The sequence below is a fragment of the Netta rufina genome (assembly GCF_964035555.1).
Source record: "Netta rufina genome assembly, chromosome: 7".
Taxonomy (NCBI): Eukaryota; Metazoa; Chordata; class Aves; order Anseriformes; family Anatidae; genus Netta; species Netta rufina.
This window is the reverse complement of record NC_140130.1, coordinates 21,962,916-21,983,020: the sequence shown is the minus strand read 5'-3', so window position 1 is coordinate 21,983,020 and position 20,105 is coordinate 21,962,916. Positions and strand designations below refer to the sequence as shown.

The following is a 20,105-nucleotide window of genomic DNA, read 5'->3' as shown; positions in this document are numbered from 1 at the left end:
ACATTTGATTTTAGCTGCTTGGATAGCTGTCAGGAAAACACTAACTAGCATCAGATTCTGTTCAATGGGATCTGACATCCAGCCCTGGATACTTAATTTTAGAAATAAAGCTTGGACCATGAGCTCCTTGAAGAAAACAATGTTTACTGGCATCCTACATAAACAACAGAAACAAGATACTTGATAATTACTCCTTTATAACCTGATGCTGCTGCAAAAGGGTCAAGAAACTCTTGCAGTGTTTTCCCTGCATATCAAGCAAGTATAAAGAGCTTCCATATAGGTGAGGTCCAGAGAAACACAACAACAAAGTTGCAAGTACTGGTCATTAATGCTCTCCTGACAGCTAAATATCACAATTCCATTGCCACTGTTGTTTAATGGCATACGGCTCATCTCAGAGAGCCATAAAAAAAGCTTTTTTAAACAAACACACAAAAAACTTCAATACTAACATTTTGGGGTTCCCAAGTTTTTTTGGGTGAGTAGAAGTGACCTTAGAAATCTTTGTCCTGCCTTCAACATGCACACAAGCTCCCCACAGCAAAATCAACAACACCACAGAAAAGTGATGTTACAAAAATATGTATTTTCAGCTCCAAACATGATTTGGCCATGCAATTGCATTAAGCCCACTGCAGTTTTGCACAATTTCTATTCCTCAAACATTTCTTTCTCCTATTTCCATTTACCTAGCCATCTGATACATTGTTCCTCTCCTTTTCCCAACACGCTGCCAGGGCTGAGCCCATCTCCTCTTTTACACAGACTTCCCTTGGGTGCTTTCCTCCTTTTCTTTTCTTCAGAGTAGGCTCCTATTCATGAAAGGAAATTGGATCCTGGTGCCATTTCTCAATGATTTGCAGTCCTAGGGGCTTTCCTCATTGCCATTCTTCTCAGCTGTAGAGGTTCTCCATCAGAGACAGCTAAGTTGGCTCAGATATGAAAGTGTTCTTTCAGAACCACCTTCCTTTACAGGTATTTCTACAGGCTCTGGGCTCACCTGGTTGATGATGAGCTTAGAAGTTAATAGGAGCCAGGCACCTTAAGAGCTTGAACATTTCTGTGCAAAAACAAGCAAACTTGGCATCTCTCCCTATAAGCAAGTGCTTTACAGGCTTCAAAAACACTGTTAAACTAAAGCTGTTTAAAATTACTCAGGGTAGATAGAAACTGAAAATAGTTTGTCCTCAGGGGAAATGGATAGGAAACATTAAAATGGATGGCCAAAAATGTAGCAGAGAGCAGAGAAGTGCAATCTTTGCCCCTTACTGGATCTTGCAGATGGCAGCAGCGGGGTTACCAGTGTAGGGACGGTTAGCATCAGCTTTGTAGATCACTTATTTGACATCCTCGCTGTCAAGTAAGGAGGGGGTGGGCTCTGCTTTTTGCTGTTTCTAACCAAATAGGAAATAGTTTCTAAAAGCAGAGTCACAGGTTCTTACATTATTTAAAGATGAGGAAATTGATAGGAACATACCATAGAATGGAGTCAAATGTTAAAAAAAAAAAAAAAAAAAAAAAAAGAAGAAGCAAAGTGACCTTAAAGTGATCTTAAAACCACATCTAAAAGGAAGACATTTTACAGCCTAGTGCATCTGCTGGCATCCTGTTAAGTAGTAATGTACAAGGGCAATACTTATTCATCTTCTTTCAACAAAGCACTAAGCATCTGTAAACTAAAAGCAAAAAATACATATCTATCTTTATTCTTCAAAAATGAAAGCAAAAGAATGATGTAGATAGGCTACAGAATGTAGATATAATTTCTGAGATCTATGACACTGAAGTTCAGCAACACTATCTCCGACATATGAACACAAGTTACTTTAGCTATCCATTTATTAACTTAAAAATACATTAAGTTAATATTAGTAAACACTCAAAAGAAAATATCAGTCTAAGGCCCAGAGACAACAAACATAACTATCACCAGATTACATGAGTACTAGATTAGAAACTGAGACTTTATCCAATTGTTTTGATTTACTTTCCTGCTAAGCTTTTCCAAATATTTCAAAAGCAATTGAATAAAACCATCTAAAGCTATGAATTAGCAGTGCAATCCTATAGTAAAAAATCCTGAGCCAGTACGAAAGTATTCATTGAAGGACTGCCCCCTTAGTTTTTTCTGTGACACAAGCACATTTCTATTCATATTCCAAATACTGCTACCAGGAGTGATTTTAGCATAAATTTGTTTGTTTTATGCGGTAGCTGAGAATGATGGGAAGTGCTTGTCTGCTTTCCAGTCTTTATGATCTGGCACACAACAATCCAATCAAATTTTAAATGTCAAATTATTCATAATTGCATTAAATATGGATTAAAGGAATATATTTTGATGCAGAAGTCTTTGTTCTTAAAGTTTCCTGATAATTTTAAACATTATTAAAAATATTATTCAAGTTTTGTGGATAAGAAGTTAGAGAAAATTTTAAGCTATTTTGTCATAGTTTCCAACATTGATTTTATAAGCCCTGAGCTTAAAAACAGAAAAACTCCAGTCTCAATTTTTCCAGTTTTGAACTTCCTCCTCTTTCTTCTTTATACAAATATCCCAGTTATATAAATGAACCCCTTCAGAGACCGTCTTAGGAAATTGTCATTAGAAAAAATTTGTGACTTGAAGAATCTTCATCTTGAGTGCTTTTGTACTCCCTCCTTCCTGAAAACTTGGAGTTTTTACAATGCATGCAAGCTGGGACTTTATAACACTAGTGTCTGAAATCATTAGTCATTTTAAAAAATCTAGCCAGAAACTATAATCACTCTCCCATTGTTAAATACCAGCTGCTAAGCATTTCAGAAATCTTCTGCTAAAGTCCCTTAAAATGTCATAATTTAGTTCCTCCTCTACTTTCCTATTAACAGTTTCCTGTACAAGTCTACAAATTCTTAATCCCCTACTCTTTATTTTATTCTTGAAGAAGCAGATGAACGTGGGAACCCAATACTTCAATGACAAGTTTTTTTTATCTTTATTATCTGTACAAGTTTCTGATCTTGAAAAAAATATCGGTAGGTAAATGTACAATGTAAGTTACATAAAGATTAATTAATGAATTAATTAGATTAGATTTTCAGTGAGCAAATTCCACAGAAAGTCAGCAAATTAACTCAAGCAGAAAAGACAACAGGTCTTCTCTCAATACATACTTTTGTTATTAACTGTACTTAAGCACAACATTTTACAGAATTTTCATTACATATTGATGCTGCATTTTTAGCAATGCACGATTACTGAACTAGGCAGTTATATCTAGTTTTGTGCCCGTTTACATGAACGTCACTCAGGACACAGCAGTTGGAAAGCATTGGCTGATTGTGGCTCACAGAAACACTTGAGAAAGTTGCACTTTATGCTTCTCTACTATGAAGAAATATGAAGCACTCAGAATTTCCCAAAGATATAGATTTGGATAAGACCAGTTATAGAATGGATGCTCAAGGCTTCTGGCAGAGAGTGGTAGAAAATAAAGCTCAGGAATAAAGGTCTTGCAGGAAAACTTGGCATTTAAAAGTTAAAATACAGGTTTTTACAGAATGAGAAAAACCTGAACTAACTTGCAATAGTATTTCCTTTGGTAAATATTGTTTCCTATCAAACCAAAATGAATGAAAGATAAAAGAATTAAAAAAACACTATTGCTCATACAGTGCATCCACAGTAGCTAGGTGTAAAAGCCATTTTTATCAACAATACAACCCATTCTGGTTCTGTGAAAGGGTGTGTTACATCAAAAACTGCAGAAGCAAGAGAACTGAAAGCAAGATGAAAATAAGTCTGTAGGTCACTGAGGTGTCCACAGGAAGGAAAAGCCTAAGCCCAATTGATTTTGCTGCTCTTATATCTGTATGAAATCTCCCATATGTCTTTAATGCAGTTATGGAAACTGTAAAGAGCTTAAGTTTTTTTGGTCCAAATTCTTTTGATAAAAAAATCCCCAAGAAAGTGTTAATAAATTGGGAATTTTACTCTTTCAATATAATTTCGGAATGGCTAGAGAGCTTTCCTAGTTTTCCTAATACTTAAGAATAAAAAAAAAAAAAAAAAAAAAAAAAATTGAATATCTAGTAATCATGCAATGAAGAACAGCAGTGAGAACATTAGGTTATGCGCATATGGGTTTTGCTGACCAGACTAAACTCATAACTCTGTGGTTCTTTAGCAGCATAAAAGTGAGAAGAAATTGAGCAGCAGTCAAAGTAGAAGCAACCAGGAGATCCCTAGGCACTTGCACTGATTTAGCTTTAACTCTTTTGTTGGAACGGGGGACCACAGTGTGCTTAGCCTGGAAGAAATTTCTAAATGTTCCTGGGAAAATACTTTCTTCTGTAATAAAGACTAAAACCAGCATGCAAAGGCCCCAAATATTGTCATGCTACTTGGGCTGATGGGGGATACTCATGCCAAAGTGAGGTAAAGAATTTCCAAAAAGATACATTTTGAGCTCCTATTCCTCCTGAATCACAGCAGAACTAATAAGATCTGCTATATACTTGAAGATCTGGCTATAAGGATCTAAAGAGGAAAAAATAAATAAATAAATAAAAAGGCAACTTTAATTTCCCAAAAGATACAAGAGCAGAGCAAAGTATATTTTAGTTGAAATACTTGCCAAATCTGTCTGGATACTGTCTGCTGCTACAAACTTACTAATGCAAAGTGAGACAAAACTAGAGACAAAAGTAGTTATTCCCAATTAGACATTCATGTGGTTGTGACAGGAGAAGGATTATGCCAGCACCATTCTGATGGTAACTTTCTCACAGATACACTTGTAGCCTAGGAACGAGATGTATCCCTTAATAATCCGAGCACATTGCATTAATGCTGACTGTTTTTTATGGCTGAATTAAAGGACCTTACACAGCTAAAATTAAAAACTAAAAAGTCTCAATGCAAATTTATAGAAACAAGAAACAGACAAAGACCAAGCTGCCAAGTTCTCCCTTATTAAAATGAAGCCATCCTGTTTTCTTTTACACAATGCCCTCTGCTCTGAATAACTATGATGGTAGGAAGAAGAAAAAAATACTGTAAATATACAGTATTTCTGTGGAATTTGCTCACTGAAAATCTAATCTAATTTAGTAAATATAGTAACCAATATTTTTTGATATAATACTGTCTTTAAAATCATCAGGAAGAGATGTCTTGCACAGCCTGTCACTTACCGACATACTATTACAAACAACAGAAGCTTGAAGCTATTCCTAGAATGGCTCAGTGGACACTTTAAAATATTTATCAGTCTTTCCATATTAAACAGCTCACAGAATTTGCCAACATCAAATAAACACACTAATACAATTGCAAAGGCCTTTCACTAGTGTCTTTTCCCTGTGCCAATTCTATGCATAAGCACAGACTTTAGTATTAGCGAACCTGACCTGAAGTTCTGTTTGCATTGTTGAAAAACCATATCACATGCTTGTGCTCAGAAAGATGCGCTGGAAAGAATTAGAATTCCCTCAGTACCCACAAAACTGATGTTTAGAGGAATAAGAATTTCAATCATTTCATTTGTTTTAGGCCTCTGGAATACTTAAGAGTAAAATCTATGCAAAATTCATATTATTTTGGCAAATGCAGAAGCACAGTATTTGAATTCGTACTAAAAAAATATATAGGCAGAAAATTCTAACTGAAGGTATTTTAAACTGTTAGTAAGTATCCATGAAGCTTGCTGCAGAATGCTTTTGTTTCTGTGCTTTTCTTCCTATTTCCTTCACAGTTCCTGTGTGGTTGGGCTTTCTGGCTTATCAGTGCAACTATTTTTCCCCTTGAATGCAATCTACATTTTTAAAAGGTGTCATTCATTGTCTGTGGCCATTGCAACATAGCTCTTGTAAAGTGTAAGATTGATAGCTGTTAAAAGCACTCAGAGCCTCATAAAAGCCTTGGGTTTATTTCTCATGGCATGGCCATGATAAAAGAATAGGTACTTGACTTTCCATTACACTTACTTAAAAGTCTTGGTATAGTAAACATCAGCATAATATAAACAGCCAATGTGCTTAACCATCTGAATGTATGAGAGGATAGCAATAAATAAGTATACCGATAGTTGTTGGGTTTTTTTGTTTGCTTTGTTTTTTAATATTTATTAGATTACAAATGCACATTTGATATTTTTAGTGGAAAACTTATTTCACTCCCTCAGTACTGCACAAGGAATATTGTTGACATTTGTCCCAAACACTTAGTTTCCTATGAAGGGGGAAAAAGCAACACTTGATTTGTGCATTACATTGTCTGACTAGTATATAAAAAGCAGATTAGAGAAGTATCTACACGTGTCAGCATTATATTGTGAGTGGAGGAGACTATTCACTACTTTTCAAAATAAATAAATAAAAATCAAAAACCTAGCCACTTACTTCAAACCCAGCCACTTACTTCAATGCTTTTGACTCAGGTGGTACACAGAGCATTTGAAAAGCATCTGTGGAAACAGCATTGAATTTCAAAGAGGCAATAGGAAGAAAAGCAAATAAAATCTTGAACATATCATCCCCAAAACCTTGGGTCATACTTGATGGCAGCACATACACTTCCCCAGCTGAAAGTCCTATACCAACAAACTTTGTCTTCTTTAAACCTGTGCCATGCATTATTTATGGTGTTATCACTTCTTCCTTTTCCCTGTCCAGTCAGGTATTCTTGAACCTTAGAGTGTAGTGTTACATTTACTGTTGGGTCTTGAAAGGTTTTTGTGACTACACTCACGAATAAATTCAGGAACACAGGAAACTGAGAACCTCAGCAATTAGGTCATTGAATGCTTTCAACGTTTTCCTATAGTCTTCATCATAATCCAAAGCACCACAGTGATTCCAGATGGGAAAGATTTGGGCAGCACAGATAAAATGGATATGATCTGGCATTTACAGACAATAGCTGGATTTCCACAACTTAGTGTGGAATAGGCCAAGAATTTCTTAAATATGATTTTGCCTTTGTTGAGCTTCAATCTGAAGTAGCCCATGTTCACATAATATTGCATATGAATTTTAATCAGCTAAAGCTGAATAGAGACACTTTAGTCAAGCTCAGTGGTGTCCAAATCCACAGACACTCCTCATGAGTGCAATCATTAATCAGGTAGTCAGCAACTACCCCAACACTCATCATCCAAACATGCACACCTGAACATGATCACATACACAAGGGAGATGTTTTTATCCAATAGTGTTTTTTCTTCTTGTGGACCTTTGAAAAAGAGCTGGTTTCACACTGATATGAGAGTGAAGTTTTTAATACAGTGGTGGATTAACTTCTATATATGCACAATTTGTCAATATTTGATATTTACTTAGTAGACTCATATCAAGACTTAGATTTGTGTTCTTTTCCTATTTTAAACATGTATGTGCCCAGTCATTAGGCTGACTGCTATATAATAACTGATCACTTTCCATTATTGACTCTCAAGTTTCATAAATCCATCAGATCATTTAGAACACAGCATATGGTTTTTATGAGAGCTCCATCTTTATCCAATTTCTAGTTTGCTTTTGCATGTAAGCAATAGTACATGACAGTCACTCTGCAGTATGAATTGGCCTTAAACTGCTTAAAATTTTTAATTGGCACACAAGCAAGAACGCAAATACTCACTGTAAGATAAATTCTGTATTAGTCAACAGTAGAGGGGTGAGAAAGGGAGAGAATAGTCAACCAACTGTGACTTTCTTACAAAGCAATTACTCCTACACACAAGCAAGCTTGTATTGGTAGACTAATTTAAAATGAACATACAACTAGTCTCTTTTGTCCTAACATAAATATCATCACTAATTTTCAGATACTATCTGAATGACAGAATAGTTATAGAACTTGTTGCAAATCCATGTATTGTATTCCTGGAATGAGCTTATTTTTGAAGCCATGTGAATCTTCAGAAACCACGAGGATGTGAAAGGACATTTGCACGTACAGCTTTGACCTCTTTTCTTGCTCTTTGCCCATTTATGCATCTCAGCTGTTTTGTCTTTTTAACATTCCAAAACTTGCAGTGGCTTTCAAAGCTCAACTTTTCTCAAAGAAAACATGCTTATTTTCCCTTCCACTCCCACATCATACTCTGTACAAGCTTGATAATACATTTAAAGGTACACTGCTCCAAACAGTCAGATAGTACCTGACTGAAACTTGAACATTAATGTTTCATGAAGTGAAACCCTATCCAACTTCTCTATATACAAGTGTTTCCTACAATTATTTGATCTTGATTATCAACAGCCTGTTGGGTCATTGCCTTGGTAACAATTTTTACATGTTTTATATTAATGTCTTAGCACTTTCACTGCAAGAAATGTAGCTGGTAAATACTATCCTATTGGCTAGCTGACCAAATTACAAATTTTAAAATGTTGGTATAAATAGTTTTTTTTTTTTCCTTCTTTAAAAGAGATTCGTGTATGTTTATATACAGTGGAACAGTAATTTCAATGACTTTAGTCATTATTTTTATAATCCACTTTTCATCACCTTGTCCACAATAACTACTACTAAGTCTGCTTCATGTTCATTTCCAGACAGTATCTAATATTATAAAATTAATGCAGAACATACTAAGAGTAGAATTATATAGTTTGAATACTTAAAATCTTTGAGAAATTCAGATGTGGATATGGCCTTCATGGACTGACATCAAGCAAAGAGGAAAGACCAATATTTACATTTTTGAAGATTCATAGTGTTGAGAGGGAAGAGGATGAGGCATATATTGGCTACCCCAGGACCTTGAGTAAGTGCACAGACCAAACATGAAATCCAAGTAAATAAAAATGTGTATAAAGATCAAGCAGCTATATAGAAGTAGAGAAGAGACAGATACTATACCATTTATGTACTGACACTCTGCAGATAATCATATGTATACAAACATCAGGAACTTTGTTTAACCTAGTTTGAGTCCCATATCCAAACCTAGATATCCTTTTTCCTACTGAAATACAACTAATAGCTTAGCATGTACTAGATAGATATATATCACTGACAAATGGGTCATTAGACAGTTAAATTTCTGCTTAAGAACAAAGAAAAATGAGGAACTTTCAAAGCACCTTTTTCTTCGCTTCTTTCGAGCTGGCATTATCTGTTTAGCTCATGATATAAAAAATAAATAAATAAATAAATAAATAAATGGGTTGCTCTTCACATATGTAGCTGTCCCCACAACAATCTATCATCCAGAAGCATCATTAACATCAGATATGTTGCATTGACAGAAGACATTGCTTATTGCATCGGACCAGAAAAGATTTTAATTAAACCATATGAGTACACCAACAAGTATAACAGCATTCCAGAAAGGCAACAGGGATATGAGGCATGGGGGAGCATATATTTATAACTGCCTTTCAAATTTCCACACTGGGAAAAATAAAGGGGATGTTTACATCAAATATCTTTAACCACTTTGTAGCCAAGCACTCCCCAAGAACATTTCCAAAGATCATATGTAAACATAGGTTAATATCACATTACTCATCTTTAGCTTTACTACCTTTCAAGAGGTGGCTCTCACCAGTTGGAGCTACCCAGTCCATAACCCACTAAGCAGTAGCACTCAGCACAGCATCGCAAAGAAGGACAGGGGAAGCTGCTCCATGCTGGCCATGTGCTCCAACAGCCACCCACCCCACCTTAGAAGTCTTCATCCACACTCCCCATGCTACACACCAACACAGATGAGGTTCACACTTTGACCGAAGACAGCTACTGACAGACACCTATGCATTACTTTTTCCAGTGGCAGAAATACCTTTTTCTGTCTGAGCCAGTGCCACAGGCTGCAAGTAGTATTGACATCTGGTCTCTTCAACACAGACTAGTCATAAAGGCTGAGTTCCTCTAGCAGCCTAGGTCTAGTACATAAGTTTTACATATTAGGAACAGATCTTCAATATACCGAAGTCTTGATAATACTGCTGCTTACCTATATTACCTCTATAGAATACAGCATTCCTTCCTTCTCATACTTGCAATGAACTGCCAGGACCTTAAAGTCTATCTTTTCAGTTATTTCATCTGCTATTGAAATGCAGCAACCAAGGACTTGCTGATGGACTCTGTGATTTCCCACTTTAGCAATTCTGCTTTCTGTGGCTGAGGCAACACGACTGAAGCAAATTAAAAGTCCTTTTTCAAGATGCCTACAGATATACATACACGTATTTTTTTGTGACTGTATGAATTAAAGACTATCTATACCACATATCTATAGCCACTGTGATTATTTAAATGAAGCCAAACACATACAGTCACTGTTCAGATTCTGATTCAGCAAGGACATTTATTCTTATCATTAAGATTAAAAAATACTAGCTCTCGAAGAAACTTGATGTGCTTACAATTATGCACATGATCTTTCTTAATCTTTCAAGACTACTCTCATTCATAGGTTTTGCTTTCAAGGTTTCTGCTGCCATTTTGAGATCGCTGATCTCTTCTGCAGTAGCATTTGGTCTGAGAGGTGAGATGATTCACACACTTTCTGTACAGTCATTTTAGGCTCAGCTATTTCCCAGCACTTCTTGTTATAACTATTATTTCTGTCCAGATGCAAGGAAGTGCAAGGCAGCTGATTTTGCAGACAGTGTCAGCAGGGAGCACTTCTGCACAGTTCCCAGGCCCTTCGCCAGCAGGGGCAAGCTAAAGGCCCAAAGCCCCCTACTTTCTGAGATTTTTTAGGTTGATCCCATGGCCTCCAATAACCCCAGAGACCTGTAAAGTCTCTGTAGTCGGTTATTTGTCCTGTATAGCAGCATTTAAGTAGGATTATGACTTAACTTTCCCTAGTAACAAGGTTCCTTGCCAGTCTCACCTATCAGTGACCAGAGAATTGATCTTTGCTGTGGTATTTCCTGTTGTCATTTTCAGACTCCCTCATGAGAGCATGATGGAAACTCTTAGTACTTTGAAAAGAGAAAGAACTCATTTTTCAACAGAATGCACAGAGCATCTTCCACTGAGACAGCCTCTGCCATCATGTCAAGACAATATCCCTTCAAATCAATATTCAAATATTGCGAATGCCACCAAAACCATTTTAGCTTTTCTTCCTCAGTAAGCAAATTAGATTAATTGAAGGCACAGTTTCATACCTAGTTAAAGGGGCAGTGCTTCTCCATCCACCTTTCCTGTATGTTCCCCACACACACACACATCTTTACTAACAGTGGCTCTCACTTGGCTGCAATGGAGGCTTTATCCAGATGTCTAATCTGGATAAATCAAGTGTGTGTGTGTTTGTTTTTTTTTCCCTGAAAAACAACTTTTTTTTTTGTAGGGTTACTTTATGTCACCATATAACTGCTAATGACAGCACAGAGGGGATAGAGGAAGCACAGTGCCCAGAGAAGTTCCCCAGGAGGTTTTATAGTAACCAAAGACCCAGCCTCAGCATCCAATTTCACAGAAACTCAAATGAAAATGCCAGCTGCCAGGGGTGAGCCTTCCCACTATCATTTCTTCTTTTCCCCTCACCTCTCTTCCTAGGCAGAAGCTTTCAAGGGAATTCCCGTGGTTAAATTACAGCTGGTTCAAGTCACAAAAGGGTCAGAGAAGCACCAGAGTCAGCACAGGATGGGAGACTTACAACATACCTCCAAGCCAGAAGCTGAGGGAGAAAGGAGTGAGCAGAAACAGGTCTTCTGGCAGCCACAAACCACTAGGATGTTCAGCTACCTCACAGGGCTTCCTTCTCCCTGCTTGGCAGCAGCTTATTAACATTAGGGAATGAGCACCAAACGGGCTCCACACTAGCTGTGTTTTATCAAACACCTCCCCCAGAGTCAAATATGAGGTAATTATAAAACAAAACACACCTCTCCTTATCCAGGGGAGAGAGACTCCATCAGAGGCAAGCATGTTCCCAGAAGAGCTAGCACAGTCTCACTTCAGCAGGAGTTTGGTAGACCAGCCATGACAGAAAAGTTTGCTCACTTAAGGAAATATCAGGTAGCAAAAGCAGAATGTTTAAGCAGGAAAAGATGACATAGAAGGAAACAGTACTTAGCCACTTGGCCAAGGTAGAGCCTTGTTTTCACAACAGCCACAGTTGTGCAAAAGGACATCACTTGACTCAAATCACATGTGTGCAGTTAGTGAAATGGGATTCAGGCAGCTGCCAGCAGCAGCTGGCTTCAGATGTGGTTTAGCCCTCTTCAAGAGCAAGATTATTAAAAGTGTAAATCCTTTAAAATATCACTACTAAACTGGGTCCAAAACTAGTCAACAGCTTAGTGTATTCCCATCTTGCATGGAGTCGTGGTCAGTTCCTAAAGTGCCAGTTCTGCTTCCAGCAGAACCCTACTCTGAGAACATTTCTATACTGCATCCTGCTTCTTGGAGATCTTGGGTCACTGGCATTTTGTCTCCGGACTACAAACATTTTCCAGCCCATTAATTCTTAGAGCTGGCCAAAAAATTGAACTTCCACCATTTCAATATTTCCCTTTGTTATAAATCAAAATGAGTAGTTGAAGATCTCCCATAAAGGTAAAAATAAAATTCTTTGGAACCAATGAAGCAGTAGCATTGACCAGCTTCATTTGAGATTTTCACCTTATATTAAAAACATTAAAATAAACTGTTTCAACTCTAGCATTTTTTTCTACATTCTTAATCATTGATAAAGTGATGGGAGTCCTGCAAAACAATCTGTTTTAACTGATGCAGTATTTTTAGAGATAAATGGTTCTGCTAGAAGACTTTCAGCTGGCTCTTCCAAATTCTCTTTTTATATATACACAAAATCAGACTTCCTAATCTTGCAGTCCACATCATCAGCAGGCTCTGGTGGGTTTTGCTGAGGCTGAAATTCTAGTGGTCATAAGAGTTTATGTGGGGACTTGTTTCCTTTTTCAAAGGCTAGAACCCAGTTTAGTTTGCTTAAGCATTTAGCAATGTATTAATATAGAGAGATGGGAAGTGGTTTTATTTTCTGTATTCCAGTAAGTGTCTTTTCAATAAGGACATGCAAATATAGAGCTAAGCCCACAGAGTATCACTGTTAGTGAGGAAGACAGTATAATTTGTTTTTATTTTTGTTAAAGAACTTTGGAATCCTCTCATCTCTCTCAGGTCAGCGTAAGACTAATGGGGACACCTATGTATTAGGAAAAACAACAAACTCCAGTCTCACACACTAAAAAGATTTATGTTGCAGATCAAGTTTTATCTGTCTCAAACCAAGGCTATATCTGCAGCCAGCTTTCAGGGAAGGGAGTATTCATTCAGCATGTGAGCCTGGCTATGACACGTTCAAGAAAGTCTTGGATAGCCAAGCGTGAGTTAGCACATCCTGGGGTATAGAATGGTATGGAAACCCCTATGTTATAAGCAAATAAATTGTACAAACAACCACCCATAGCATATAAGAGAACGAAGGATCTACTAGTTTAATCTTTCACTGGAGCTCTTTCAAAGTAAAAATGTTTAACCTTAAATGTATACATTTTAGGTACTCTTGCAAAAGTTATTTCTCTCAAAGTAATCTACATGTATACCACACAGACTCACAGAGGCATTATTGCAAAATGTAGAGGTGGCTGCTATGAAATCTTAGAAATATCATGAATATCAACAACTCTGGTGCTGCTAGCATGACCTATCCTTATATTTTCACTGCACTGGAAGAGTGTCAGTGTCCAAGCAGTAGGGAGAAGCTCAGAGAGTGCAGACAAAGCCAGTGCAACTCTACACACAGCAACTGGCCTCTATCACACACAGACCTAAAAGGTCAGAAGTGTATCAGCACTGTTAAGCACCTGTGCTGGATTATCCATGTCAGGATAGATAAGAGCACATCACTCAGCTCTGGCCAGTGTGATTTAACTAATCTTACCCTTACAGAGCAGCTCTGTGACCAACAGGACTGCTGATCATCTCTGCTTTCACATTAAAGCAGTAGGCTTGCCTCTCTGAAATGACAGCAGCTTTTTTTTTATACCACTTCTATAACTGTGACTTTAGTTTCATTGCAGAATATCAACATTTGTGTTCAACAAATGTGATGCACTGTGTTTTGAAAGTAATAGAGATGAAATGATGGAGGTAGCATATATAGCTCACTGCAGTTTCAAATGAACCATGGTATGTTTCATTAGAATTATGCTACCAATATTTTTAACCTCCAAGCTATTTATAAATGCCATTATGAACTGGGAATAGTGCAAAATACAGATTTACAGCCAAAAGTTTTTGCTATTTTAATAATTCTTGCTACAAACTGCCAATCCTGGAAAAATAAACCACAATTCTTTTTTCTTATTTTTGCCCTTTTCTAATTATGCTTCCACTGAAGCACATTTCCTGTCCTTCTTCCTTCAGATATGTGTCCATTTTTACCTAGATTTCTCTTCCTGATCACTTTCATTTCATATGGGAGACAGACTAGAACCATGCTTTTAGATTTTTCTGTGTTCAGTTTAGAATCCTTCCCTTGACTATAGAGGTGGCACTCCACACACAATTTAAAGTACTTAATATTTCATCTTCTGCATAAATTTGCTATTTTTTTCTGTTTATTAGTCATTTATCCATTATATATATACATATACATTAGCACTAGAGGGAAAGCTAAGTTAAAATTTCATTGGCATAGGTATCATACTGAGTTTTAGCAAGAGTTTTTCTTCAGAGACACTAAAATCTGAATGCAGACCTAGACAAAATATAGAAGAAGATATAAAATAACAACTGAGTAACATTATGAATGAGAAATGAAGTTATCAACTATGGCTCAGAAAAACACTTAAGCACAGGCTTCAGCAAGTGATGAACTCTTCCTTTATCTTCACTGGGAATGACCAAAGCACATTCCCTTATGCTTTCTTTATTCAGATAGCTTACATCTTGCCTCAGTTCATGTGAATCCTGAGTCTTTGCCATTCCTGATTCAACTCTCAGAGAAGCTTACACTTTTCAGTAATGCCACAGCTCCAAAGCCTGAATTCTTTATTCATAAGAAGTCTCAAATTGGTAACTGCCAAACAGTCTCCTTCAGCAACACTAGATTATTTAAGTCTCCTCCTCAGTGTTTGCGTGTGTGTGTGTGTGTGTGTGTGTGTGTTTGTTTGTTTTGGATGCATGTATTTTAATTCTAACATCCCTTCCAGACCTTTCCTCTCATAAGGAAACTGTTTATCAGGATGACAATGCTTCTTTAGCAGTAGTCTCTACAATCAAGAAGATGAACAGACACCACCATCTTACTTCACTTAAGCAAGATATTACTAGAAGGCACCAGATTTCATTCAAAAGCTTCCATAACACCAACAATTAGCATGTGAAGTAGGCTAGAGGAGTACATACTGAAATTACCGTTTCCTGAAACATAGCTACAACATGTTAATCTGCTTTGCAAACTGGTGTTGCTATAAAGCTCCTTTGCACATGAGGTGCTTTTGCTGCCACTAGATGTCAGTTTTACACACTTCAAAGTGTATACTTTTCTAATAGTCTTTCTACTATAGTCACAATGGAAACATTTCTTAACTATGCCATTCTTTTTGGACAGAGATTAAGTATTCCACACCTTATATACTGTATGGGGACTGTTAGACCGGATGATCTTGGAGGTCTTTTCCAACCTTAATGATTCTATGACTCTATGATTTTCTCTTCTGCTCTTTTCCCTGCATTTCAGTTTTCCTCAATCTAACAAAAGGAAAAAGACCCAAAATATTTCCACTATACATTTGTCCAATTTGCTCTGAGACAGACTGACAGTCAGATTGTGTTTCTAGAGGACAGTACTGAGATCTTATTCCATCAGGACATTTTTACTAAGAAATGTAGGGTATCCTCTGGCCACTTATAGATCTTCTATGTCAGTTAATAGGGGATATCATTAGCCTGCCTTATTACAATTCTACAACATTTCAGCTTTTGGCTTGCATTGACAGCCTGAATGCAGATCATTTATATTTGTACTCCAAATTTCTGTCTCTCGTAAGTGGAAAAAAAAATGTAGCTGTTCAACAGCCGCCTAATGATGGCTTCTTGCAGTCTTCTTGTTCTACTCAACAAATTCTATGAGCAAGTCTTAACATAAAGAAGTTCATCATACTGAATACAAAGCCTTTATAAAATATTATGCATTTATTTTGCCATAACAGCATGAAATAGCTTTATAGCAAATAAATCTGAGCCTTTACTCACACCCTTCCCACCCACTCCTCTCCCCCAGTCAAGAAAATTAGGAGGAGATCATTATACAATATCATGTTCCAATCTATGGATGTGTATAAATACAAACACACAAAGAAATTATCCCATTTCATAGCAAAGTTCTCCAAACCGATCCGTGCTCAGAACTATCAATGTTACAGAACGTAACTCACTTATGGGAAGGTAATGACAAGACTGTCACCTTACATACAGCTTCACTGCCCAGATTATTGACAGCTTATCTAGCAACACAGTATGGGTTTTGGTTTTGTTCTTTTCATAAAGTCAATGGAATCCTCTCATTCTAATTCACATCAAAAATTCAGACTCCTACTGATCCTTCAGGGCTCTCCTGGATTGTTCAAGACTTTCTTTGAAACTGCAGCTGTAATCATATTATGCAGGTGCTTACCTACATCCTACATGAAGGGGCTGAAAAGTAAAGAAGGGGAAAGAGATGCGCTGTGAACTTCAAAATACAGCTAGAAAGACTGTATCACACAGTCATCTACATCAACAACCTGCTTCAAAAAGTTCTGCGTCTCCTAGCACAATCTCGGCTGGGAACTGTGAAAGCGTGGCAAATATCCTCCAAAGCAATAGCAGAAGCCAAATCACTTTAGGTCCTGTGACTCGACAGCCACGTTTGTGGCTGAAGCCATTAGGGAACAGTAGGTATTACTATTTCCACCAACTAGAGGGAGCACATGCACCTTAGTCTGTTCTATGCTTGGGCCGGAAAAGCTCCCAAATGCTACCCAGTGTGTTACAAAGTTTCACCACGTCTGAAAGCCACATTTGCTTTACCTTCTAACCACATTTACTCTGCTTCCTCAAACAAGGCTCCATTTGCATGTTGTCTGTCCCTTCCTTATCCACCTATCAGTTATCATTCCCTACACATCCCCAGTCTGCAAAGCACAGTCCCACCCAGCCATATGCACGCAGGCTGGCCATTTGTGACACACATGCACAGAACTAGAGCACCACAGATGTGTCAGGCCGCTCTGCATACATTGCAGAGTACACATGCACGAGTCCACTTAAACTTTCCCAGTCAAAAATGCATAAGACCTACTTACAGCTTGGCAGTTCTGTATCGTACAGAAGCTTTGCCTCTCTGATTTTGATGTAAGGCTTCTGCTTCCTCACTTTCTATGTTGGCAAGCAGCTACAACAGCATACGCTCAAATCCAAGACATGCCTCTGCAAGTAAAGGAGTGAGAGACACACCTCAGACATTTGCACCATAGCAGCATTTCTCTGCTTCCACGATACTATCTGCTGAACAAAGCTGGTTGGCTTGATTTGCAAGCTGAGAGTTTTGGTTACTGTTAGCTACTGAGCTAAGTAAGCTACTAAGAAAGTTGATGTCTGATGAATAAAGGAACCAATAGAAAACAAGAAATCAATAACTGGTTTGAAAAGAACATAGTTGCATGTGCTTTCTAAACTGCACTCCAACGTGAAACTATTTTTTATTTTTATTTTTTTATTGTCCCTTTATTTCCTTATTGTCTATTCTGCAATTCAAATCCCTCCAGGAAAGAAACTACTTTAACTTCTTCTTTATCACATGTATTAATTTGCAATATACCCTATTCATGTTCATATGTATACATATGCTCTAACAATGTATATCACCAGCAAGAACAGGAGCAATGAACAGTTAAAGACTAGAAAAATTAGTTTCCTTCTTCCAGAAACTACCATGTAATTTCATGAATGTTGAGTATGCAAGATATTTTTGTACTCTTTCCTAAGACCAGAATTTTGTGGCTAAAATGCAGTAGCACTTCCCAGTTACAATCAGTGGTATAATTTTCTGTTATAAATAAACATTGAACTTACTAAATAAAAACACAACTTTCAGCTGGACTCATAGATGCCAGTTTCCTCAAACTGGAAGGAAGTTCATAGTTCATAATTTAATACCCTTATTGAAAGTTGTCACCAGGAAAAAAAAAAAAAAAAAAGAATTGAACTAAAACTCTCTGTATAAAACATTCACCAGCAAAGGAAAGTTCAGGTCTATAGTTTCATCACCCACTAAACTCAATTATCAGTTAAAAAGTTCTTGGTCTGCCTATTCACAGAGCTCATACCCATGCAGGAAGCACTACCTACAGCAGAGCACTGCTTAAGAAGCAGATTCCATTGAACACTGTCTTTGAAGGCCAAAAAGAATTGCACAAGCTGTCTTTTGATCACCTAGCAACTTAATATACACAAGTAAAAGCTTAAATATTTTATTTTGTAAAGAAAAGGAAGTGTACAAGAATTAATCCTTACAATAACAAAAACATCATTTCTTCCTCTCATTTAGAAGGTGAAAAAATATGTGCAGAAATTGACTTAATATTGCTAGTCATTGATTTGCAGAGGCAATTTGATGACTCATTCTCAGCTGATGACATCTAAATATGCCCGGGTTGGTCTGTATGTCAATCAGTCAGCTCAGTATAGCTTTAAATTTCCTCAGGAATGTGGTGATTTCTAGATCAGCTAGATCATCTGCTAATTACCATACATACTACATGTAGATATGCAGCTGTTTTTTGTTATGGTATAATTACAGCCTAAGTATTCAACGCAGGGGATTCTCTAGTGTCTGAAATGGTGTATTTTCACAACAAATATAACAAAGAACTCAAAATGCAGAGATTTTACTGAATTTAAATACAGACTGAGGAAATGTGTTTTTATTGGAACCTACATGTTCTCTTGATCTCCTTGTCTAACACAGTTGTCAGTGTCTTGCTTTACATGCTCAATACAAACTCATCTATCATGTTGATGTGATGGTGAGGGAAAAGTCAAAAGAGTTTGGAATGGAACTGATGGCTGGAGATTATCCAGAAAAACAGAGCTGAGCTAACATCAATCAATGTACAATGAATTCAGTATCACTGAAGTCACTGCAAAGAATCGTTTTAAGGGATTCACATTCTCTGTAGCTGCTCCTACAGAGTCTCAGGAAACAACATCATCAAAAACTGATTTCCTCTTCCTGACACAAAGTATAGGAGGAGGGTTATAATTCCATCTATTTAAAAGGACATGTTTACAGTTGAAATTTATGTCAAGAAAGACAATATCTTAGCATTAGCACAATGTTTCTGGACTGAAACCACGCAATTATACTTTTGGTCTGGCTAGACTAGATTAAAAGCCCAACATGAGAAGCTCAGCTGCAGGCCAAACTGTTTCCTATATCTGAGTTAGTTTGCTCAGCGCTAAAATGGGTCTTTATGCAACACTGTATGTGACACACAAAAAATGCTTCTATTTTTCATCCCCAGTGTTTCATGAGTTGAGGACTCATGCAGAAGTCTAGCACAAGAGCAGACCAAAAGGTGGGTGACTGTATAGTCTCCCAACCATTGTTAAAAGTAATCTTCCAGCCAGCAACTGCTGTGCTAATCTGCTGATCTCAGTAACAACCCCAAAAGAAACTCTGTAGTGGAGCTGGAAAGAGACTATATAAAGTGGCTTGCTTATCGCTTTTTGAATGATTCATTAACCAGCATAATTTAATCTGCCACATGCCTGGTTAAATTCCAGTTTAACAATACAGTGTGTGCTACCTGTTTTCCAGAAACGTTACAAGGAGTGAGTAATAAAAAGTTAAACATTAACCAAGATAAGACAATCACATAACTACAAAACTGAAAACTGTTTTTAGGTCTTTGCTCAGTTCACTTTTAAAAGTGTTATGTAATTCACCTCATGGAGTGATCTCAATTAATTATAACTTTATTTAAAATACAAAACGTGTTTTTTCTCTTTTCAGAATTTATCGGATTATGAGCTGAGCCGATTCAAAATAATGCATCAGCCGTAAGTTTCTCATTCTTATCTGTTTCCCCATGAAATAGCTAATGTTCTGTTGTACTCTGACAATTTCTCTGCT

The 20,105-nt window shown here is 37.1% G+C and overlaps 1 protein-coding gene across 1 annotated transcript in view; it reads left to right on the top strand.

Moving 5' to 3' along the window:
* The window catches only part of BLNK (B cell linker), a 95,843-nt gene that overhangs the window by 9,631 nt on the left and 66,107 nt on the right, over positions 1 to 20,105 (top strand). The window contains exon 3 of the mRNA XM_084290492.1: positions 19,986 to 20,032. Coding sequence (XP_084146618.1) covers positions 19,986 to 20,032 — 47 coding nt within the window. The remainder of the gene's footprint in view (positions 1 to 19,985; positions 20,033 to 20,105) is intronic.